General features: G+C 33.5%; 1 protein-coding gene across 1 annotated transcript in view; it reads right to left on the reverse strand.

Moving 5' to 3' along the window:
• The window catches only part of LOC129219203 (tripeptidyl-peptidase 2-like), a 299,058-nt gene that overhangs the window by 224,959 nt on the left and 47,260 nt on the right, over nt 1–26,839 (reverse strand). Inside the window, exon 5 of the mRNA XM_054853529.1 lies at nt 2,871–3,004. Within this exon, the coding sequence (XP_054709504.1) occupies nt 2,871–3,004 (134 nt within the window). The remainder of the gene's footprint in view (nt 1–2,870; nt 3,005–26,839) is intronic.

Consider the following 26,839-nt stretch of genomic DNA (forward strand, 5'->3'; position numbering starts at 1 on the left):
TGAAAATATTAAATGGAAGAATAAATTTAAAGTAATACTTTTTCAATGAAAAGTTATTTAGGGAAAAAAAGAATTTCAATTATCTGTAAAAATACAATCACAGACAAGTTTTTTCAGGTCTTCAACAAGATTTAATCTACTTTTGATGGCCGCTAAGTGTCCAATAATAGCGGTCATTTTGTGTACAACAAGAAATGTTGTAATCAAGCAACATAGGCTTAGCCATGAGTGCGCGAAGCGAGATCGCAAATGTAAACAAGAACTGATGTTGCCAGATTCCAATGTGCTATATTTTGAAATTAAGTGGGAAACTTTCAAACCATGGAGTAAAAGCGCTAAAACAATGTAAAAATTTATTTTAAAGGGATTTATTTTTTTCATTTTCAAGAAAATCCATTAAATGGAAAGATTTTTTTTAGAGATTGATAAAAACCGGGAGATTTTCAATAAAAATCGGGGAGATCAGGAGAAATGTTAAAAATCCGGGAGTCTCTCGGTAAATCCAGTAGAGTTGGCAGGTACGCTCTCTTCTAACATTACCGAAAATTGTAAAATTGCGGTTTTTGACATCAACTTTGAAAATATCACTTGGAAGGGAACTAGAACCCCTTCTTACGATTCTTTTCTCCTTAAGCCTATATAAATACCAATTTTGAAAAATTTCCAGGGGGATTTACCTGATCCCTCCTGTTCCTCGTGTCCTTTCTATGTTGTCAGTATAGAAGCTTAAAAATGTGTCTTAAAAATGTCTAATGTCTTCTCTCCCCTCAGAATAATCGAGATCCGGTACCAGTCAATTTAACTTTTTCAATTTACTGAGGCGGGCCAAAGTAGTCTTTTGCCGACTGGGCCAAAGTCAGCCAGTCCGTCCCTGCTGGGAACTGAACTTGGGTCTGCGACTCAAAAACGTGAAGTACTAAAGCTTCAGATTGCTATTCATTTCGTTAAAAAAAAAACTTCAGTTGACAAGTAGAATGTGCTATCTAGAAAAATGTTTGACATGCAAATCTGAGACTTAGAAGTTGCCAGCTTAATTGAGTAGAAAGTTTTTTAAAACTTGATTGTGAATCACAATTTGGGATTCAGAAAAATAGCATGTGGTTTAGCTTATTGTATCTATGCATTGTTTATTTAGATATAAGATATTATAATATTCATCAAATTTACCTTTCTAACCTGGTGTTATCATTCGCTACTAACTAATGACAGAGCATTTGTTTTAAACTTATTGTGTTACGAGCAGTCCAATAAATGACGATTCAGAGGCAATGCCAGTGTAATTATCAAGTCAAACTCAAAATTCATTGTCTATAGGAGTTTAAATATTTATCCAATTGGGAAACCAGTCATATAATTCTGGGCTCATAGAAATCTTTTGGTAGCTCTTGGAATCAGCTGCCCATACACTCCTTGACTTCATCGTTCATTTGAAATTGGTGTTTTCCCAGTAGTGTTTGCTCCATGAAAGACATTCAAGATCCTCCACACTAGTACAGGCAAGGTTCTATCTTCATTCTTCTTCGATTGTAAGGGATCACTTTTTGTCAATTTCTTACAATACTTTTAAGTTTTATTAAATAATTACTGTGAAATTGACTGCTCCTAATATTATCATTAAATTCATTTTTAAATATTTTTACCATGAAAAAAAATTATTCCTAAATTAATATGCATTATAATAACACAGGTCTGCAATTAAAAAACTGCACAGGATTTTTTTTACTGTTTCATATAGATTTTTACTCATTGGAACCGGGAAAACAAAGTAAAAAGATTCCATCAAGTCAATTTTTGTTAGCAAATCTCATATAATTAGTTTAGCCATTTGAGTGGTGCCTTTTCATCGATTCATCCAAAAGCCTCAAAGCCATCTTGCTGCATAATGGTAATACATTTATATCACTTTCTATTGGACACTTGGTACATTTGGAAGAAAACTACCTGGATAATGTTTTGTTTACAGTGAACTATTGAAAAAATCAACGGATTGTTTGTCGAGACTTCAAAATACTATGTTCTTGGGCCAGCCAGATGGGTTATACAAAACATCCCTAATTCTTATGCCTGTAGGACAGTCCATAACATCATTAAGACAACTTTGGAACCATGTGAAAAGGTTTTATTACCACTTCTGCATATTAAATCAGGGCTTATGAAGCAGTCTGTAAAATCACTGTCAAAAGATGAGCAATGTTTCACATATCTGTGTTTCAAGTTCCCAAAACTGTTTGCAGCCAAGTTGAAAGACAGAGTTCTTACTACACCCAACATACAAAAAATGTTATCCCATCCACTCTTTTCAGAAGCAATAGGAAAAAAAGAAAAAGAAGCATGAGAATCCTTCAAAGACGTTGTGCACAAGTCTTTGGGAAACACTAAAGACCATCTGTACTAAGCATTGTATTAAATGAACTAATGATTTTCAATTAATAAATTATAAAATCAGGCAATAAAATTTAAAGGAGAAGCAAAAAGAAGGGGTGAAAAAAAATGTATCATAATTTTAAACATGAGGACGGTTTAACTTCTAATTAGAAAATCTTGGAAAATTATGTTGGTGTTTAGAAGCATCCCACCAAAATGAGATTACTTGCTGAGGAAAACAATGCTTTAAGATATCATGTCAAGAAGATAGAAATAGGCAAAGGCTCTAAAATAGTTGAAATCGCTGAAGATATGAAGAAATGTAAATATGCCCATGTTGCCCTTCCAAAGGTTTTTCTATTACTATTGAAGCAATAAAGAAGAACAAAAAAATGTCTTTGATTTCACATAACACATTCTAAGGTAAATAAATCCCAAAACATTCATCAAAAACATTTTCTCGATCAATCAAAATACATTTTTATCAAATTATATGAAATTTATACCTCCATTTCTTTCCATCATGAAAGACAATACAATCATATGTTGGGCCAGTATCATTATATTTTTTCTCCAAACCATTTAAAATTTCTAACTGGGAGTCTAATTCTTCTTTCTGCAACTTTTGTGCTTGAGAAAGCTGAACGAAAAAATAAAGGTATGTTTATACATAGCATGAAACGAAAAAAAGAGAGAGAGAAAGAAGAAAACAGATTCAAATTGTTTTTTCCCTTATTGCTTGCAGTTTTAACAATTTAAATTGCATGTCATTAAATTTCCCCTGTTGTCCCCCCCCCCCCCTTCAATATTTTTCATTTTCCCCTGAACCTGCAAATGTTTTCATGTAAACTTCCAAAAATAGTGGCTCCCAAAACTGTTTGCACACTTACAATCTTCAATAAAATACGCCCTATCCATTGGTTAAAATCAATGTTTTGGAATGGGTATTTATTGGGTAATTATGGGGTTAATTAATTAATGGGTAATTATGAGATCTATGACCTATTTTCAAACTACTTGAAAAAATTTAGTACCAAAAAAATTTGATTTTTAAGAAATCAATAATCAAAAAGTGCCAGAAACTTCATCCCACAAAAGTCTTTATACACTTTAAAAATATATATATTAGTAATTAATCTAACTTTTTTAAAATTATTTTTAGTAGGATATCTTTCAACATCCACAATAGCTTTTAAACGTTTGGGAATAGATTTCACTTTTTTTTTTGTGCAATTTCTGGATAAGTGTTCAACCACACTTAGAGCCTTACTATTTCTAGTTAGCTTTTCGTTTCAATGCCATATTTTTGTAGTCTAGACTTTTGATATCTCTAAATATGTTACATCAAGTTTAAATCTAGCAATTGAGAAGATATTCTCTAAGCTTAAGGAGAATCTTTGAGGCATTCGATGCAATCATTTAAAACTGCTTCTTATCCTTACCTCAATAAAAAGTTGTTTCCTATAACTAAATTTTGCGCTAATAGTTTAAAATTGTCTTTTAAAAAATCTAAATTAACAGAATGACTCATTCTTTCATTAATAAATTTCAAACTATCAAGTCCTGACACTAATGTGTACACTCACACAAGAGCACCTTCACCATTCTGATTAGCTGATCCAACTAAGCTCTTAAGATTAAATTCCTCATTTTTTTTCTTCTTCATGCAATTATACAACATTGGAACCAAACTGTTGATTTTTTTACACCTGTAATTAAGACTTTATTCCAAAACGTTTTGAGCTTATTTATTATTGATTTTGCGATGGAATGCACAAGCTTTTTATTTTTCGCAAAAACAAAAAATTTTCTGCAGGAAGACCTCCCATTTAGTCCACCTCCTCAAAGAACTTGCAGGGGTCTGTCGAAGCTTTTTCATAGGGTGTTTTTTTGTGAAAAATCGATTTTTTTTTTCAAAAACAAAATTTTAAATAAACATATTAATTAATGCATTTTGGAGGAGGGGAAGGGGGCTCATGGCGCAAACTGTGGCGTTGAAATAATTTGTTGAGAGTTTATGGTATTTTTTGTCTTTTCTGGAGAGATTAACATTCTTGAAGGTTGATATGGAAGGAAGATAGCATTGGAGAGGGGGAAGGGGAGGCATCGCTCACCAGGGGATGCTCAACCCTGATGTATCAGTATCTATATACCATTTCACACCTTTTAAAATTATACTAGAAATATTTCCTGAAGACGTTGTATGGAGAGTAAAAACTTAAAATAATTGAAATCAGAATAAATTCTGGCATCGGTTCAGTATTTAACTTTTTGGCATATGAAATTTTTACAGAGCACGGAATTTCATTTAAAACTTTTAAATTTTGTAAATTAAATTAAAAAAAATAAATTATAATTTGTTTACCTTTTGATAAAGCATAGTAAGCATCAAAAATACGAAAAATTCCTTTTCCATAGCAGATGCAAAAAGATTGAAATTTTTTAAGTGAAGGCATCTAAAGTTCAAAAATGGCATATAAAAGAATTTACTTTAATAAAATTCTTTTACAATTGCATGTTTAAGGTTAATGATAAACATATTATTAATGTCTATCGACACAGTTGAAGCAAAAATAAAATTAAACGATCGATTCATTACTTAACTTCTTGACACTCATAAAATAAAGCGGAATTCCACTTAAACTAATGATTTCAACACAAAATAAAGAGAATTTTCATTTGTTTGCTTCCTAACAAAGCTTAAGCTTGAAAAATGTGTAAGGGTCGATTCTTATACAGGATGCAAAGAGATCGCGTTTTTCAAAATAAAGGCACTAAAATTAAAAAACACCAAATAAAACAATTTTAGAGTTGCATTTTAAAAAGTTTACATGATGAATATCATTAATAACCACTGACATATTCACCGAAAATGCAGAGTATGGAAAAAAAGGAGGAGGGGATATGTAGTATTTCGGACAATACCAGATTCCCTGTATTAACACAGGAAAAAATACAGGAATCCCGGTTTATAACCCATATACAAACACCCCTATTATCATCACAAGTTCACCTCTCAAGCTAACGTTAAAACATCACATTATGAAGGCACAAAAATTTTAAACCGGTAAAATGCTCGGAATATTTTCCAATTAAGTCCTTTAAAAGGTTTAACACTAGACATTATTTAGCATTAATGTTAATTTTATAGCTGGTAACCCTATAGCTATTCATTAGCAGTACAAAGTTCAATTCGCTGATATATGCTATTATTGTTTAGATTGAGAGCAGGGAGAAAGGTGCTGAGACAGCAATATCAAAAGCGGCAGTTCATAACATTTTCAGAAAAATCTATAACAACATCGTCACTGGCTATTTTGATTCTGCTTTGATAAAAGAAACAAGTCAAGTTATAAAAACAACTTAAGTTCATTGATTCTTTTCAAGAAACAAAGAACAAGCTCTATATTTGGCAGCATTAGTGATTTAATTCTTTCTCATGTGCAAACATCACAGAAATATGTCGCAAGCATCAAAGCATCAGAAATATCTCAACATTTTTTTTTAAAAAGTAGCCATTATTTTGATTTCAGATTTGCTTTTATGATAAATAATTTGTGAAAGATCCGTTTTTGTTAATTAGAATTTTGAGAAAGGTCCACTTTGGTTGATCAGAATTTTGTGAAGGGTCCGTTTTGATTGATCGTATTTTAGTGAAGGGTCCGCTAATGGACCCAAATTTCCTTTGGCCAGACCCCTGACTCGACAACCATTTTAGGTGAAATGATAACACAAAATTTTTCATTAAATTCTCCAGAAACTTTTACAGGGCTCAAATGTTTATTTTTCATTCATTCTTTAAGTCTAATTTTCCAATCATTTTTTGTTAATTTTGCTGGCTAACCTTTTCTTACCTTGTTTTCGATCTGATTCTTTACATTAAAGCCCTGAATAATGGACTTCACTATAGAATGTTATAAATTAACTAATTTAGTGATGTTTCGAACCGGTTTACTTTTACTATGATGAAAAAAAATCAAATTTTGTATTGTGTCACCCATTGAACCAGCCATTAAAAAATAATAAGCAGAATATTAAGGAATACATAAACAAAAAAATCAGCAAAAGGATCTTTAAGTGTCAACATAATGCAAAAATAATAAAAGAACGACATATGATAATTTTAATCATGAATTTATTAAAAAATATTTCAGTGTATGATGACTTTAGTGGCATGTTATCTCTTTATTTTTTTCTATTTTTTGACATATTTCAAAAAGAAAATCCATCAATAGTTTTTAAAAACTACTGGGTTTTCTTTACGATGATATAGGAATGATGTCAAAAAATAATGGACTTCATATTCGAATTCAGTTTTGCATTATTTTGGTTTTACTGAAAAATTTCAAAGTGTACGAACACTTACAGGAGCCACTGTAGGTTTAATGGGGGGGGGGGGGAGACTATTGAAATGATTTGACATCAAGATTTCTGCTAACATTGCCGTTACAAACTATGCTTTTTATGCGCACAAAAAAACAAAAAATGAGATAGCCAGTTACAATGAAATAGTCAGTTTGTGATATCTCAAGTACTACTATAACTCATGTTTTTATTTCTATCTTCAGTGTCATGTTAATTATCCTCCATATTTCAAAGTTAACATCTTTCAACTCATTTTTTTTTTTTTTTAAAAGATCATTCAACATCTTTAGCTAAAAGAACAGAAACTCACAATTGAAAATGTAAAAATTCCTTCAACTTTTTTTGCAATTCCTGCACAATAGACCCTAAAAACCAAAAGAACATATTTTGATGCAAAATGCAACTAAGGAGTAACATCAGAGAAGTATATCTTGTACCATCTGCATTAAATGGCATGTATGAAGCATCAGCAAAAAACTGTTTTTATAAGGGTGGCTTCTTGAATAAAACACAGAGATTGTTGAAGTTGGGAGAAAAAAAAACTTTTCAGCACTTTAAATTTGAATAAAACATTGAGAATTTCCACAAACAGTTTATACAAAACACATATGAAAATTAAATTGCTGATGAAGAAGAAACTTTTGAAAAAGCTAGTGGATTTAATATTTCATGAATCATAAAACTTGACTGCATTTTAAAATGGCTGATTATCTTCTAAAAAAATGAAATACGAATTAAAAGCAGGATTTATTTCAATATTAGTTTTTGTTCTCAATGTTTTAATTTAAACTGCGGGCCTTTTCTTTAATAAAATAATTTTAACATGCTGTAATTTTATCGGTTATTAAGGTATTAAAATATCCTAAGTTTTCTCTACTAAATTGCTGAAAACCAAACGAGCTGTAATTCAAACTTCCGGTACGTCAAAGTTTTCTTTAGTCCTGCTAGATTCGACTTATTGCAAATTGATGCATAAAATGATCTTTAAAATGAGCAATTATGCAACTATGTAACTTCCATAGAACTTCAGTTAATATTTTACAGCATTGCTAGCAAGTTAAAAAAATTTCTTTTTAATAAATTTCAAAAATTACTCACTCATCGATTATGAATGATAGACTTTTTTTTTAGAGCAAGATTTCTGCAAGTTTGATGAAAATCTGAGAGGGTCAGATTGATTTTTTTTTTCACATAGAACCGGAATAAGAGAAAAAAAATCCTTTTTTTTTTTTAAAAACCCTCCGTGTACAGTTTAGTTTTATGCTTTCCACTCCAGAAATACAGAGTGATTTTTTTTATATTTTCTTTTTATACATATATATCTTACAATTCACATCTTCGTCAGTTGCTTTAAAATAATACATGAATTTTAATAGCTTTTAAGCTTAAGAAAAACATATAATATAGCGCCCACTATTTCAGCGGGTGCTGTTTATAAGTTAAAAATGCATGCAATATTTCTATTTTCAGATATATATAATTTTTAATCATTTTATCTCCAAAAAAATGCAGAAATATTGTAATAAAACAGATAAAATGAAAGAAAAAGGTCAGTTTTTCTTTTTTAGAATATATACATATACTAGCAAAAATACCCGGCATTGCCTGGGTCAGAAATAAATGTAAGAAACAATTGCTACTTCCTTTCGTTTTCTGTTTTAACTGAAAGAACTCAAAACATATCACTTTGATGTGATTAAAAATCGAGCTTCTTCCTTACCCATTAAAGTAAAATAGCAATAAGTATAAAGAACGAATGAATATTCATTTAGAAACGAAAGCACGAATTTAAGCATATAAAAATTTGAAGAATTTCCAAAATATGAACTAACAAAAACAAAGATCACTGAAAAAAACCGTGCGCTTTATTTAATTAAATAGTACACACTCAAAAGAAAAAAAAAAGCTCTCTACTATGTTTCTTTAAGGATGCAAAAAGAAGAGTTTCCAAATGTTTAAACGACTTTAAACTCATGTCTGCTCCGGAGAAGCATTGATTCAAAAATTTAATTATGATTGCTTTTATTATTGCTGTTGTTAGGCAACGAATTTTTGTAACAATGGGTTTTATATTCGCAACGTCCAAGTTCGAATACGCTACCTTGCGGTGATTGCCAATACTAAAGAAAAAGGTAAAACATTCCATTCCACTAGTTTTCTTTGGGGTAAATTTCCTGCTTCAAGCAGTTTGTAGTGTAATGTAATTTCAGAAGAATAAAAGAGCCATTAGACAGTGGCTGCTGCGCCCCCTATAATTCAATGGAGTTGCGAATTTAATTATTTAATGGGGAAATGATATGAAATTTACTGTTTTTCACCATAACTTTTTACAACTAAGTTTTTAAGGAATAAATTACAGCCTAAGTTGTTCCCTCATAATGTATCTATCTATAGTGAAAAAATGGTTAAAATCCGTCCAGTAGTTTTGAAGTTTACCCCGGACATCCGGACAGAGATTAGCCCTTCATGTATAAGGATAAGGATGCAATTCCTAAGAAAGCAATGTCATGCTTGCTCCAGAGAGGCCTTGTTTCAAAATTTACATTATGATTACTTTTAATATTGCTGTTGTTAGGCACCGAATTTTCGAAACAATGGGTTTAATCTTTAGTCATTTGATGTGGAAATTACATGACATTTACTTTTTTCGATCACAACCTCCTTAAACTAAGTTTTTTAGCGATAAATTATAGCCTAAGTTGTTCCCCGATTATGTAGCTATCTATGATGAAAAAATGATTAAAATACCTCCAGTAGTTTTGAAGTTTACCCCGGACATCTGGACAGAGATTAGCCCTTTATGTATAAAGATGAGGATGCAATTCCTAAGAAAGCAATGTCATGCTTGCTCCAGAGAGGCCTTGTTTCAAAATTTACATTATGATTACTTTTAATATTGCTGTTGTTAGGCAACGACTCGACAGACCTTGTTCTGTTCAAACTATGTAAATTGAAAAGTTAAAAAATTTCAATAAAAACTATCAAGTGTTTGAACTCTTTCCTTGAAAAAAAATAAGTTAAAAGAAAATGTTTTAATCTGCTTGGTCTCAGAATGCGAATAATATTTATTACAACGTGATTTATCTAATGCCCACTGAGCAGTTGTTTTATCAACTATTTTTTCTCCTGTACTTGATGCCATACTCAAAGGATAAAAAGCGTCCTCAGATATTAAGTGTAAAAAACCATCTAGAACAAACGGGAAATCCCGCTGCAACGTCCGCCATATGGAAAGGAACAAAACAATCGAAAGGATATTGTTTAAAAAAATGATAAAGGTCAAAACAGTTCTCTGAATATGCGAGGCCCCCCCCCCCCTCCAGATGTAAAATCAACACATTCTTCAACTAAAATGACTAAACACTCGTTAAAAACGGAAACCCATTCTTTACAATTTGAAATATTCCAACAAACAAAAAATACAATAAATTACATTAACAGCAGCTTTAAAATGTAAACAAATAATCACTCAAATCTATTGTTTTTATAGCCAAAGTCGCGAAGCCACAACGTTACTGTGTTAGATTTTTAATTTAAACTTTCACAAAAAGTGAAAGAATCACTTAATTTGAAAAAAAAAATCATTAAAAATACATTTTTGCATCATGCAGAATCAATTCTTTTTCGATGTAAACATTGCATCACGTTGTGACGTCATTTGTGCGATCGGTTGCAATAACTCAGTCAAATGAATGAACTTTTGGGTGAACCGAGTCACGAGTTCATTGTATCTTATAAAAGCGAGAATTTTTTTTAGATTGAGTTACTTTTTGATTGGCAACATATCTTTAACTTTCTTTCATTGGCAACACATCTTGTATTTTGCATATTCTTAATTTGAAAGCCATGTGAAGACTTTAAATACTTCGAGCGATTTTTTTCGCTCTCTCTCTCACATCTCATAGCCGTAATGATTTGCACGTAGTAATTCATCGTGATTTCGTGATGTCTGCCAGTGCTCTTTACTCCTGGCAGGGCGTAATACAATGTGATGTCAATTTTAAAGTTATAAAACGCCTTTAGGCCTATTTTGTGTGTTACGGTAATGCCTTATATTCCTTGGAATCAGCATGTTCGTAAACTTAATGTTTCGTTGTATAATAGCGGCTAATATTTGTTTATTTTTCAAAATGTTTTTTAAATATCAATGAAGATGTTGTTTGACAACTTTAGAAATCTTTTGAAGATAATAAATACAAATTTTCCTTGAGGAAAAATGCTTCACGTGTTTTTCTTTTTCTCCAACTTCAGGCTGTGGATATTTTTTTTGCAAGTTCACTTCTACTAGCGGTGTAGTAAGTCTAATTTCACTACACTTAATGCTCACAAGTGGTTATGGGCCCAGATCACCTGGACTTTGCAATTCCTGGCCATAACCTGAAGAACTTGGAAAATTTGAATTTTTATGCTCTGAAGAATTTTTAAACATCGTGAAATTTTTGAAAGTATGGAAGTCTCTACAATACCTTTACTAAATGCCAATAATTGGAATACTTGGAAGAGAAACATACAAGTTGTCCTGCGTCATTCGGGCAGCTGGGAATTCATCGAAGCTGACGAAAAAGATGAAAAAGAAAAGAGACTTGAAGAAGAAAAATTGATGTTCCGAGATAAAGCGGAAATGAATCTTAGAAGAACTCGAGCTTACACTACCATTTATCAGTTCCTGTCAGAAGAATTCAAGCCTCTCATCGAATGCACTACTGAAGGAAAGATAGCTTGGGAAATCTTATGCAAGTATTTTGAACCTGACACCCGTGCCAGATTGATATCCCTGTTGGATAAATTTTTTCAAGTCAAGTTTCAAGAAGGTGAGACTGTTGGTCTTTTCATCTGCCGAGTGAAAGCAGCTGCGTCACAATTAAAAGAAGTTGGCCATGCGATGTCCGACCTTTACATAGGTTTCCAGTATATCCGGAGTTTACCCCCTGAATTCGCATCCATAGTACAGCAAATCTACCGATGGTCTGACGTGGACTTTACTCCATTAAAAATAGAACAAGAACTGTTGCTCGAAGCAAATAGGATTTCTGAAATGAACATTCCACTACAGACACCTGCTGTCAGTGGCGGATCTAGAACTTGGACAAGGGGGGGGGGGGGGCTAACTTAGGTCTGTTAAAAAAAAAAAAAAAAAATCCAGTATAATATCGTTCAGCATCCTTTTCACGAGAATGTTACGACATTTGTTATTTAAAATAAGCATATGTTTATTTTTAACATGTAAAACATGAAATACACTAAAAAATTGTCAAAAGAGTCTATTTTTTAAAATGATTATGAAACAATTTTTCAAAAACACAGTCGGCACATTAGTTGTAAGAAAATAAAATGATTTAATTTGTTACTCTAGTTTAAAACAAAAAAAAAAAAATGCTTTAAACATTATTTGACATGTTCCCAGTTTTCCAAGCACATTCTCCTCTTCTTACTTTTGCAGAAGAGTTCAATTATTTTGTCGACAGATACATCTCTATCTCTTGCCACATTTGCTAGAGCAAGTCCATTTAACCGTACTTCTCCCATTGTGCTTTCTTAAATAGGTTTTTATCCTTTTTAAGGTAGAAAAACTATGTTCAGCTGTTGAAGTCGTTACTGGGATTGTTGCGAAAATTTGGAGAAGAACAGCAATAGATGGGAAAAACGAAGGGTCTAGCTCTTTCAGTGCCCCGATAGCTGTTGTAGGAGGACCGCATATCGGCAGCCATTTATTCCTCCACATCTTGATTTCTGCTAATAGCAAGCTCAAACTTCCTAGTTCATCTGTAAAATTCCTGTATTTGTCTGCAGCAGTTATAATATTTTTGTCAGTATACCTTGACAAGTTCGATGGAATTAGACCTTCGAGGGGAAGCACTCCAAGAAAATCTCTGCTAAATCTGCAATCAATCTCGGAAATGAAGTGATCTATCAGAGGAAGAAAGACTGTTCGTCTGAAATAAACTTCTGGATTTTCTGGAGGTGTACAGTCTCGAGCACTTTTACGCTTTCCTGATCTGGGTATTTCTAACTCCAGATCCAATTCTTCAGCAATTTCAAGGCAGTTTTTGTAAATAGTTTGAAATTCGAGTTCTGCGTTTTGTCTTACACTCCGAAAAGTGTCCAAAACTTGAGACACATTAGCTAATGCAGAAGACAAATCCTGCTTCGGGCTTTGCAACTGCTGACTTAGCCTCAGTGTCAAACTGAGACAGTACACTGATATTTCGACGCCAACAATAAATTCACTCCTTTTTATTGAAGCATTTAACATATATGCTTTTGTTGACGCTTCGGAAGAGGCAGTTGTATGTAAACTTTCCAGCACAGTCACAACAGGAACAAGTAGTTCCTTAAATGTTATTAGGCTGTCATGCCTTTCTACCCACCGTGTAGGGCAAAGTGCTTTCAATCTCTTTTTTTAGTTTCCGAAAAGTCTTGCTTTTCTACAACATCGATTAATGCATTTGTTCTGTGCGCAGAAGCCGAGAGAAACACAGAGACAGTCTCAACTGTTCCCATTACGTTTCTTATAACAGGAATTTGGCAGCTTTTTGTGATGCACAAATTCAGGGAATGGCTGAAACAATGAGTATAAATGGCGAGGGGTTGCTGCTCGGAAATTAGAGCTTGAACGCCCTTAAATGGCCCAGACATGTTGCTTGCTCCATCGTAGCCTTGTCCACAGAGGTATTTGTAAGACAAATTCAGTTTTGTCAGTTCTTCGTCTATTGCGGATTTAATCGATAAACCAGTTGTCGCTTTGAGTTCCACGAATCCAAGGAAATCTTCCCTGGTTGTGAAACTGTCTATGTCGACATATCGCACACAAAACGTAAGCTGCTCCTTCTTACTTTCATCTGTGGTTTCATCACATATTATTGAGAAGTATTTGGCTTTTTGTATACTACTCGTAATCTCCGAATGGATATAATCGCCAATGCATTCGATTATGTCGTTTTGGATTGTTTTGCTGATATGTGTACTGTTTTTTCTGCAAGTGGTAAGGTGCGTTTTCAAATCTTCATCACCAGCATCAATTCTAAAAGCCAATAGACTTTTGAAAACACCCTGGTTTCCTCTTAATGCATTTTCTTGCTTTTCCCTGCTGTTCAAATTGCCATCATCCCTATGACCTCTCAAAGGCAGATTGTTATGGGCACAAAACAGTACGGTTTTTACTATAGGCTTCAAGCGTTTTAAATTTTGCTCTATTATAGAGGCTTTTCTAGCGTCTATCAGGAGGCCAACATGACTTACTGAACTTCCAGGAATAGGCTCCATGGATTGTTTAAAATGCAGGGCTTTTTCCACAGAAAATTGATGGTATTGGGTAGTTTGGTGATATTTTAGTTCTTCTGTAGCTTTCTTAAACTTAATCAACGGCTCCTTAACGAATGTTTTAAGCACCTGAAAATAAATAAACATCTTATTAAACTGCAATATAAAAAAAAATTTGAAGCTCAATTAATATCCCAATTTAGGTGTTAAGAACCGGGTGGAACATTAGAAGCAAAAGTCTTTCGAAATTATTCAAACTAATTTATGTTGATATTCGAGGTTTTATCTTTTAACAGTATGCATGAGTTGCTTATTCCTTTGTATTACTTGATTTCGAATTGAGGTAATTTCAATAATTCATTAAAATTACCATTCTTCCTATTTTTATGGACTTTGCTTAGACAATTAAAAAAATTTGTTATAAATAAATACAGCTTATGAATTTACTTGTCTAATATGATAACTTTTAGTTTACAAGCCTTAAACATATGTAAAAAATATGATGTATCGATGCCATCGACGTTAAAACTGTTAACATAGATATTTTGTCATTGATGTTTCAAAAATAATTAAAAATTAATTTAAATGAACTGTTTTAATAATAATTTTTCTATCTACGAGGTTGTTTTGGTCTATTTCTTCCTTTGGCTTGTGAATGATGGAAGCTTGATCGATATTAACATCGTGAAATGTATTCAGTGGGTCATGAGATTTGCGTAAAACCTAAAGCTGAGTTCGCACTAAGGCGCGGGGTTGCGCGATTCCCGTTTTTTAAAAGATCGCTGTCTTTCTTATCTTGAATTTTTCTATTTTTCAAATGTATTTAATAACGACAGTCAGTATAAATGAAATAGCCGAAAAGAACTTTTGACCACCACTTTATGGAAGAATCTAAGAAATAAACCAAAAAAAAAAAAAAACAGAAAAAAAATATCGAGAAGAGCGCTTAAACTATTATTTTGCCTATAAAGAATATTGACACTATTAAAAAAAAAATTCAATTCAATTCTGAAAAATGCCACTTATGAACTGATGGAATTTCTCACCTGATTTCCAATTCCAGCTCCAGTTGGTGCAAACAGAACGCACATTTTACAAAATCCACCAGACGAAAGCTCACTGTAAGCAAGCCAATTGTACTGCTCCAACCATTCTCGTCTAAATTTACGGTTCTGCTTTCCTTCAGCTCTTGTTGGAAAGCTATAACTCACCGGAGGCTTCCATGTTTCATTTAAATATTTCAGCTTTTTATCGTCATCTAAAATCTTTCCAACAGATAATCCAATATCATATAATTGATAATTTGTTAAAGATGTTATATCAGTAGGATTCTAAAAAAAATACATTTATAAGTTAAGTAATTTAATATATTCCCTACAAATTATAATACATATTCCTATCTTAAAAATACATTCAAATAGAAATAATTTACCTGATACAAAAAATCTTGAATGTGCAAAACGGTTTAAATGCATTTAAAATGCAGTTGACACTCAATTTTACGAAATTCTATTTACGAACACTCACGATTTTAAGAATTATTCTCTAGAAAAAAAATTTGAAAATCTTAAATTTAAGCACTATAATTTTTCATTATTTTTTATGGTTAAACCAATTTTCTGAAAACGAAACTATCTTTCTCATGCAAAAAGATAGTTATTTAATAATATATGAACAAATAAGATTCCTTTTCAAAGTTTTAGTAAATTTCAAAAAATTTGTCTAATTCATTAGCAAACATTCTAAATTCACACCTTTATTTTTTCAACTTATGAGAGTACCAATGTAGAAGAGAGAAAAAACTATAGTAGTATTGCAAAAAAAAAAAAAAAACCCTCAGTATAAAATGTTGAAACTTAACATGTGAAAAATAAATAAATTAATTAAAAATTGAACAAAGGCACCTGATTTTTATCAGATTGCTTTTGAAATCACCTCATCTTTTGCCAATGTTTTGGGGTAAAAAAAAGAAAAGATTTTTCAATGCAAAAAAAAAAAAAAGTGCAAGCTTATGGATGCAGAAATTCGTTAAACGTCTTAGACTCCATAATCTAACACCTTTTTTTACATTGAAAAAGGGGGTTTCTGCTAACATGACCCCCCCCCCCCATGTACCAGCAATCATGATTACTATTTTACTTATTTATGCTTTAAACGATAATTTTAATTTTATTTTTGTATATCAATATACAGTTGGTATGTTATAACATATTTAAAATATAGCTGAATTTTAAAGAAAATATATTTACTTGTTCTTTAGAAGTCTCACATCCAGCTGTACAGTTGTTCACATTCTCAACGTTAGATGTAGTCGGCATGCGTTGTAGTAGTCCATTATTAGAATACGGCTGTTTGGAATCTGATGGTATTTTATCGATACTAACTCCATCGTGTCCTTGGAAATCATCAGTTATATGCGTATTGCTTTTACTAAAATAATCTGTAAGTCGACGCTTCATATTCACTCGACAATACTTATATTTAAAATATCAAAACAATTGCGAAATAAATCAAGTCAAACTCCAATTTAGCGCCCGCCCTTTAAAGCGCCAGTCCAACAAAATCGCCACATTTGTTTCTTAACAAAACTTCCAAGTGTGAAAAAACCAAGAATCCAAGTATGAATTTTAATACAAGCAATTCGTTAAAACAACAGTTCAATACTGCGACAACCGATGCCGCGTCCCAGAAAAACTTTTCCACAATTTTCCACCTTTTATTATTTTAACTAAATTTTCACTCTTGGTGTTTCCTTATCAGTAACCTTAGCATATTATGAGCATTACTACTTCGTTGTGCTATTGCTGGTTGTTCAAAAGAGGAGTACTCAATGTTGTCTCTGGGCAAAAACAGCCTATTAAGAGTTCATTTACAATAAACATAAGTCCTAACGAGACACATGGTCAGCAATTCAACATTACAGAAAGGAACTATTGCTTTTTTTCTAGTCCGACTGCATATTCCTAATTCAGTGGGAGGGACTCTATTATCGGTTTCCGCGGAAATAGGGATGCACCATACCTGCTCCTGATGATACCTGTCAGTAGCCATTATGTATCGTCCTCTCCGGCTTGTTTAGTATACTTGCTTAATTTACTGCCTAAACGTTTTGAAAAGGATTAGTGAACGACAGGTTTTCATTCTGGATGTCGCGGGCTTCAAAGAAAGAACAGTGGTGTCCGTTGACAGGAAGAGAATTTAGTAAACATAATCCTAGCTTAAGTTTACAAAAGTGGTGCAGTAATGAAAATCGCTGAAATTTCATTTTCTATGAATGTAATTTTTAACCAAATGGTAAGGGTTGCTATAGTATCCTTAGCACCTCCCCCTCCTCCCCACTGCTCTACAGATCCACCATTGAAGCTGTATAAATTTTATGAAATATTACAAACTTAGTAAAAATATTGCATTATTAAAAATATCTAAAACTGAAATTTTATCGAGTGTAAGTTCTGACCTCAAGGGGATACTATAGACCCCCTTAGCCCCCCCCTCGCATAGATCCGCCAGTGAAATGTATAAATTTAATTTAATATAATACAAACATAAAATATCCATAAGTAGTGCAGTATTAAAAAATATAAAATTTCAGTTTTATCTAGTATAAGTTTTGACCTCATGGAGGTAGGGGGGGGGGCTATACTCCCTTGCCCCCCCCTCATAGATTCGCCACTGACGGCGTTAATTGGAAAGTAATAACTTCAGATTAAAAACCTCGATAGCAGAACAAAGTTATTGTCTCGAAGACTTTCCATGAAATTACAAATCGCATTGTAATCTGTTGTAAGTTTTAGCCAAATGGGAGAAGGGGTCACAGTCCCCTTACTACCCCCCCCCCCTCCCACCCCAAACTCGCCATTAATAAACCACCGTATATAGTGTACATATTTAATAAAATATAATGCATGTTTGTAATTCGCAGAAGTATTGACGTATTTAAAATCTTCGAAATTTCGGTTTTACCTAGTGTAAATTTTGACCTTATGGGAGAGGAGGGGAGGGGAGGGGAGGGGGGGGGGCTATAGCTCTCTTAGCCTTGGAATGATGTAAAATATATTACAGCTAACTTTCAGATTAAAAAATACCTCGATCGCAGAATGAAATTATTCCCTCTGAGCCGTTCCGTGCCATTGCAGATCACAATTTAATCTGTCGTAAGTTTTGACGAAATGAGAGAAGAAGCTACGGTCCCTTATGCCCTCTCCCCTCCCCCATGTATACGCCGCTCTATATAGTGCTTCTATATTTATTTAAATATAATATAAACTTAAACATGTTACAATATCGCAGTATTGAAAATCTCTGAAATTTCGATTTTATCTAGTGTAAGTTCAGACCTCATGGGGGGGGGGGGGGGGGGGGAATATAGCCCCTTTAGCCCCCCCCCCCCCCCGTGGATCCGCCACTGATAGTGCTTCTATATTTATTTAAATATAATACAAACTTAAACATGTAACAATATTGCAGTATTAAAAATCTCTGAAATTTCGATTTTATCTAGTGTAAGTTCAGACCTCATGGGGGGGGCTATAGCCCCCTTAGCCCCCCCCCCCCCCCCGTGGATCCGCCACTGCCTGCTGTGTATGTGACCGTTCCGAATTCGCTACCTGCCGCTAAGATCCATCCTTGTAAAAGTAGTTGTAAACCTGTGTCAAATTTTAGTAAAAATAGATTTAAAGGGAAATGTAAGTTTTGTGGGATTTTTGGGCATTCTAAAAATTTATCTCAAGGGTCTTCTAATTCTCAACATAATGTGAGTGAAATTAATGAGCCAGAAGCTTTGAATATTACTTCATCTGATTCAGATATAACGTGGATTGCCGATTCTGGAGCTACGTCACATGTCACTAAAAATAAAAATCTTTTCTCTGATTTTAGGCCAGTTAATAACTTAAAAATGTCTATGGCTGTTGACGGTAAACAAAGCAATATTTTAGGGGTTGGTACAATTCAATTGTTGGTCAAAATTAATGGTAAACATAGGAAAATTATCTTGAAAGATGTTCTGTACAATCCTGAAATCCGTCGTAATTTATTGCCATTATCTAAATTGGAATAGGAAGGTAACAAATTTGTTGGTCATAATACAATTCTTAAAGTTTATGATAAAAATTGGAATCAATTATTTTATGCAAAGCGTAGAAATGACATAAATTTATATTTCTTTAAGCCTAATAGATATTTGTATTTGAAAAATAGTGAACATTGTGATAATTCTGAGCCTGTTTGTAACATTTCTGAAAAAATTGGTAAAATTTCACCTGAAGATTTATGGCACAAGAGATATTGTCACATCAATTATGAATGTTAAATAAGTTAGCTGACACTGGAATAGGAGGAAAAACTTTACTTTGGGTTAGAAATTGGCTTACTGGTAGGAAGCAAAGAGTAGTTGTGAGAGGAAATCATTCTAATTGGAGTGATGTTTTAAGTGGGGTTCCTCAGGGATCAGTTTTAGGGCCTCTTTTGTTTATTATATTTATAAAATTCTTCTGCCTTTATATAGGAGTTTAGTAAGACCTCATTTGGAGTATGCTGTTCAGTTTTGGTCGCCTTATCTGAAGAAAGATATTTTCGTATTGGAAAGGGTTCAAAGAAGGGTAACTAAATTAGTAAGGGGACTCTCAGATTTAGATTATGATACCAGACTTAATAGGCTTAACATGTATAGCCTGGAGCAAAGGAGAGTCAGAGGGGACATGATTCAGTTATTTAAATTTATCAAAATGAAAGACGTAAATGGATTAAATTTTTGCGGGGAAAGCAGGACAAGGGGTCATTGTTTTAAGCTATTTAAATCTCAGGCTAACTTGGAAATCAGGAAAAACTACTACTTTAGCAGGGTCGTGGGCACTTGGAATAGCTTACCGGAAGAGGCGGTAATGAGCAAGGGAGTGGATAGCTTTAAGAGGGCCATTGATCTTCATTGGGGACTAATTAATTGACTAGGACCAGCCTAGCTGGGCCCAGAGCCTGTTGCTGGTCGTCACATTTGTATTTGTATTTGAATATATTTCTAGAACTAGCAAAAACAATAGTGTTAGAGGTCTTCCTGAATTGAATAAAAATGTTAACTAATGTGAAATTTGTAAATATACTAAAGCTAGGAGTATTTCTTTTAAATCGATTGGGGCCGTGAGATCTTCTAAACCTTTAGAGCTTATACACATGGATGTAGGTGAAGTCCCAAATTTAACTTTGAGGGGAGAGAAATATTATTTATCCATTATGGACGATTTTTCAAAACGCGTTGCTGTATACCCTATGAAATTGAAGTTGGATGTTTTCAATATTTTTGTAAGATTTTTAAATCATAATGAAAGGCTTTTAGGGAGGAAAATTAAATCAATTCGTACAGATGGGGGGAAAGAATTTTGCAATCAAAATTTTGAAATTTTCTCGAATAACCGTGGCATTAGGCATGAGAAAACTAATCCCTACACACCAATGATGAATGGCATAATTGAACGGTTTAACCAGACATTAATGGGGGGAGTTAGAGTACTTTTAAAAGAGAGTAACTTACCTTCGAAATTCTGGGGGGAAGCTGCATTTTGTTTTTCTTATGTTTGGAATAGGTCTTGTCATGGGAGCAATCATACCCCGTTTGAACTGTTTTTCAATAAAAAGCCTAACGTGAAACATCTCAGGACTTTTGGCTGTTTAACTTTTGTAAATGTTCCAAGCCAGAAAAGAAAGAAATTGGACGATAAATCTAAAGCAGGAATTTTGTTAGGTTACGCTCAAAATACTAGAGGTTATCGTGTCTGGCTGGAAGACGAACAAAGAATCATAGAAACATGTAATGTCAGTTTTGATGAGGGAACTAAAGGGGCAGATGTTGTACTAGGTTCTGGATCAAGTAGTCCAAGGGTTATCAAATACTTACCTGACAGTTTTGATGATGAATATCCTGTAACTTCAAATCAGGGAGTGGATGAGCTTTCCAGTGATAGTCCTAGTGAAGAATTAAAACCTTGTTCTGAAATTAATTGGTTGCGTCAAGCTGTTCCTAGACCATCAGGTGATAGAACTGATATTTACTATAGGATTGAAGGTTTAAATATTCGCTTGCGTTCTTTAAATGAAGTTATTAAATATTGTAATGATAACAAAATTGAATTTGATGAATCATATTTTGACTTTTCGGGCAAAAATTTAAAAGAGGGAAAGGTAATAGAAATTTTAGAGGGAAATCTTGCTGAAATTAAACTTCCATTAAATTTTAAAGAAGCCATTAATTCTAGGGAATCTAAACATTGGATTAACGCGATGGATCAGGAAATACAAACCATATATAATCGCGGTGTATGGGAGTTAGTGGATCCACCTGAACATAGTAAAATTTTGGGAAATCGGTGGGTATATACAGTAAAAGAAGATCAGCAAGGGAATATTGTGAAATAACGCGCTCGATTATGTGCCTAAGGTTATCTTCAGGAAGCTGGAGAATCTTTCCAAGAAGTTTTTAGCCCAGTCATTGATTTTTCTATAATCAGATTGTTTTTCTGTATTTTTGTATGTCTTTTTAAATGGTGTCATCTGCATGTAGACATAAATAACGCTTATTTGTATGCTGATTTGGATACTAATGTATATATGAAACAATCTAGTGGATATGTACTAGAGCCTGGTAAAGTTTGTTTGTTAAAGAAAGCTTTGTACGGTTTACACCAAAGTGGTAGGATGTGGTACTATCAACTCCATGAAACACTTTTGAAAATGAACTTTACTAGTTTAGATTGGTGTAATTGTTGTTACATATATAAAAATAAGGTTATTCTTCTTTTTTATGTTGATGATATCATACTTTTTGGCAAACTAAAATCTGATTTGAATGAAATTGTAAATTTTTTAAGAAATCATTTTGAATTAAAAATTTTGGGTGAAATACGAACTTCTGGGTGTTGAATTTCAAAACATTGATGGTAATTGGTATATTCATCAGACAACGTATATTAATAAAATTGTCGAGTTGTATTCCAGTTATAATATTCCAATTAGTAATGTTCCTATTTCGGTTGGGGTGGTTTATTCAAAAATTGACTCGCCTACTAGTAAGTTAGAAATAGATAAATGTAATTCTTTACCATATCGAAATTTAATTGGCTCTTTATCTTTTTTGGCTAGCAGAACTCGCCCCGACATAACATATGCTTTGAATATATTTTCCCAATTTCAATCTAATTATGGTGAAAAACATTGGCATGGTTTACTTTGTCTTCTTGGTTATGTTTTGTATACGAAAAATCTTAAATTGAAATTATCAAATATTTCAAATTTAAATATTAAATGTTATTCTGATTCAGATTGGGCAGCTAGTAGAGATGATAGAGTTTCAAATTCATGGAAGCCGAATATGTCACTTTAACAGAGGCTGCTAAAGAATTTGTCTGGATCATGAGAATTTTAAAAAATGAAACTTTGAATTTAGTTTTGAAAAATTGAAATATTTTGTGACAACATTGCTGCAATAGATTTTTCCAAAAGTCCTATACAAAATCAAAGAAGTAAACATATTGATATCAAGTATCATTTTTTGAGAAATTTAGTAAATGAAAAATTGTTTAAATTAATGTATGTGAGTTCTAAATTAAATTTAGCTGATGCTTTGACAAAACCTTATACCAAATATCAACTTGGACATTTTTGTGACATTATTTTTGGGGGGAAAAATATATAAACTAAATTTGAACTTTTTGGGTGTGTAAACTTTTTGTGAAATTCAATGGTGACTTTGTCAATTTGAATTTATTGTGAATTTTTCTGATTGTTGTGCATGTTGCAAAAATGGGGCCGCTTGTTAGATTTTTAATTTAAACTTTCACAAAAAGTGAAAGAATCACTTAATTTGAAAAAAAAAAAAATCATTAAAAATACGTTTTTGCATCACGCAGAATCAATTCTTTTTCGATGTAAACATTGCATCACGTTGTGACGTCATTTGTGCGATCGGTTGCAATAACTCAGTCAAATGATAGTACAGTAAAATTAGACCAAAAAATGGCCAAACCCAAACATCCAAAAAAAAAGGTGAAACCTGTTGCAAATTACTTCTTACCCTTCCAGCAAGAAAGGGTAAAAAGTCCCAGCACTTTGCGCGTTGGGTTTTGGGGGCGAAGGGGGGGGGGGACGAAATAATCCTCTATTTAAATAAAAATAATTTCTATTACTTAAAAAAAATTCTCAAACCTCGCAGAAACCACTCTATAATAGTGAAATAATAAACTCTCACAGAAAAAAATTCTACTTAACAGGGGTGCACAGGCGGGGGCGGAGGGGGGGGGGGAATGGGGGGTCCATAGAGCAGCTTTGCGTCATTGGAATTTTTAAGACAGTTTTTATAGGAGGTATTTCTTTCTATTTTGAGCGCTTTTACTCTGGATGGGTACTCCGTCACATTTAAGGGGTGCCCCATCGCTTTTTTTTGGGGGGGGGGACCCTGAATTTACATTCTAAAATCAACTATTGCAGTGAAGTTCACGAAAAAATGTCCTTGATTTAAACTTTTCCAAAAAACAAAATGCCACACATTGATATGGCAATGTCAGAATGAATAATTCTAAAAGATCTAAGAGAGCTCAGTAACCAAATTATTTATGACTGGAGTTATTAAACTGGTTTGGAGCGCCGGAAAACAAAATTCCTGTGCAGCATAAAAAAAATCCAAATTGACCAAAGTTTCCCTACTTCTTGATTAACTTACTTTAACTTATCTACAATCTCTTGCCATCACCGTAAGGGGGGACAAAACGGAATTGCCAATAGTGAGACGGGCAATGCTGCAATTCTGCACCCTCTAAGTCGGTGGGGGTTCTCTTTTGCAAACACCAAGCTACCTCTCTTTTACGCAGCTGGTTATGTGAATTATGCTAAATATGCGGACATATACTCTTGCAACACTATCTGAAACTTTTCAGTACATTATACGATAAAAAAAATTTGATCACATCAAACATCAGCTATTCAACGATCTAACGCAGTGACAAATTCAGGGGGTATAGAACCTGTAGTGATTCAACAATAGAACAAGTCTTGATAAGAGCAATGAGCAATAAAACAATAGAATGCTAAATATTTACACCTTTTGTCTCCCAGTTTGGAAATCACAATCCGTTTCTAAAGCCCCTAGATGTTTCTTCCCTCTCAAGTTGGTAGTGGTATTGCTCGCTGATGATAAGGAGAGTTGCGATGAGACCTTTAACGTTCGGGTAGTAACATCAAAGGATATTGAAGGCAAACAATTTTGTCGCATTTCTTTGTAAAGCAGTTATGTCTTTAGCTTCTGTTACGAGAGTAGTTACTATCTGTAAAGATGTGTAAGCCCAAACCATCTTTTACACCGAATGGTATGAACAGTAAAGATGGAATAACAAATTGCTAAAAACTTCTGGTACGAGTTATGCGCTGATCCTCCATCAGTATTCGATGAATCTGGTTTCAGAAGGAAAGAAATCATGTATCGTTAAAGTGCTATTATCTGAAGCAAAAGGTTCATCCACCATTACAGAACGAATAACTGGTGTCATACGAGGCAGTGAGAAGCAAAGGGATGTAAGTGGACATTTTCAAGTTTTGAGTAAAACGCGTTTAAATATTAGCTCCTAGGTGGGCTTTCATTGATTTTTTTTTTAATCATGCTGTATAGCAGCAACTACCAGGTCTACTAGTACCATCTCTTGCCCCATGATAGAGGAGAGGTTCACCAACCATTTGTACTGGTTATCTCCAAATTTTTAATTTTGCCACTTACATTTGCTTCTCACTGCCTCATATGTAATAGATTGAAGATACCTGCTTGATCATATTTTTGTTAATGATCTGTAAGCTTCAAGGAAATATGCCAGCAATGCAGTGTATAGTTACTTGTAAGTATCTGAACGCTAGTTTCATTTTTGATGGGTGCAAAGTAAGTATACAGAAATATAATCTGCGTCCTATTACAACAGCCAAGCCTTCTGCTCTAGAAGACTTTCTGCATCTCAAATCTTGTGCTTGCTCTTAGGGGTTCATTGGATATAGTGAATGTTTGAAAAGTCTGAAAGTGGACTGAAGTGCTCAATTATATGCACAAACTGTGTTAGACATAGCTGCAACAATAACGATTTTGCTGAGGATCTAGATTCCAAAAAACATCTTGATAACAAAGACTTTTTGTTACAAGCTTAGGAGAAATCATTTGAAAGCAAAAAACAGTTCAGCGTAATTTTTCTGGCCATTTGATCAAATCTGCACCATCAGAGGGGGGGGGGGGGGGTGAAGGATAATATTTTAGTACATAATTTTGTTTTGGGAGGTGAGCTACTTTGGGAGGTGGACAGTCCTGATTTAATGCAATTTAGATTTGCTTGAAATACTTCTACTTGTGGGAAATAGGGGGGGGGGGTTGAGGACTTATTTTATTTGGTGGAGGGGGGGGCTGTAGCTTTGAGAGGAGGTGCACCATCGCTCTTGGAGGATGGGGCACACTTGATTTCTAAGTTTAACTTAGCATTTAATAATCTTTTCATATGAAATGTATGGAGGGGGTTCAGGGGTACTGCTTCGTTTTACGGGGATAGGGGGGCTTTGTAGCATTGGTGGGTTATGTCATCCCTCTAGGGGGTCAAACATCTTTAATTTCATGCTTTTAAGTTTAGTATGACATAATGTTCTTACTTTAAATTTACTCTAAAAATTCTGGAAAAATACCCAAAACAGCAATTTTTAGATGCCCCCCATTCCAAAACCCGACGCACAATGGGGTGGGACTTTTTACCTGTTCTTATTGGGAGGGTAATAAACAATTTGCACCAGGTTTAGCTTTTTTTTTGGATGTTTGGGTCCGACCCCTATTTTTACTGTACTATGAATGAACTTTTGGGTGAACCGAGTCACGAGTTCATTGTATCTTATAACCGCGAGAATTTTTTTTAGATTGAGTTACTTTTTGATTGGCAACATATCTTTAACTTTCTTTCATTGGCAACACATCTTGTATTTTGCATATTCTTAATTTGAAAGCCATGTGAAGACTTTAAATACTTCGAGCGATTTTTTTCGCTCTCTCTCTCACATCTCATAGCCGTAATGATTTGCACGTAGTAATTCATCGTGATTTCGTGATGTCTGCCAGTGCTCTTTACTCCTGGCAGGGCGTAATACAACGTGATGTCAATTTTAAAGTTATAAAACGCCTTTAGGCCTATTTTGTGTGTTACGGTAATGCCTTATATTCCTTGGAATCAGCATGTTCGTAAACTTAATGTTTCATTGTATAATAGCGGCTAATATTTGTTTATTTTTCAAAATGTTTTTTAAATATCAATGAAGATGTTGTTTGACAACTTTAGAAATCTTTTGAAGATAATAAATACAAATTTTCCTTGAGGAAAAATGCTTCACGTGTTTTTCTTTTTCTCCAACTTCAAGCTGTGGATTTTTTTTTTGCAAGTTCACTTCTACTGGCGGTGTAGTAAGTCTAATTTCACTACACTTAAGGCTCACATACTGTAATCCAGCCGATCAGTGAGCGAAGCTAATGCCGACCGATTAGCGGTCCGATCTTTTGAACGAAAACATTTGAAACTTCATGTATAGCCTAATTTGTTCTTTTCCCCAAAGATAAAGATCTTCCACTGCACTGATACTTTGTATACAGAACAACCTTGTTGTAATTTATCTGGACGAAAATAAAATTTGTTTCGTCTTTAAATTCCATCATCTTTTCCTTTAATAATGTACTGATTAGTTTGATAATCCTTAAAGTTTTCTTGACATTGGTGCCAAAACTCAGATGGATTGGAGCCGCGAAACAAATGTTGCTAGGTACGGTACTTTCTGATCATTTGGTTAGGAAAACCTATAGCCG

This window comes from Uloborus diversus, chromosome 3 (genome assembly GCF_026930045.1).
Source record: "Uloborus diversus isolate 005 chromosome 3, Udiv.v.3.1, whole genome shotgun sequence".
NCBI classification, from domain to species: Eukaryota; Metazoa; Arthropoda; class Arachnida; order Araneae; family Uloboridae; genus Uloborus; species Uloborus diversus.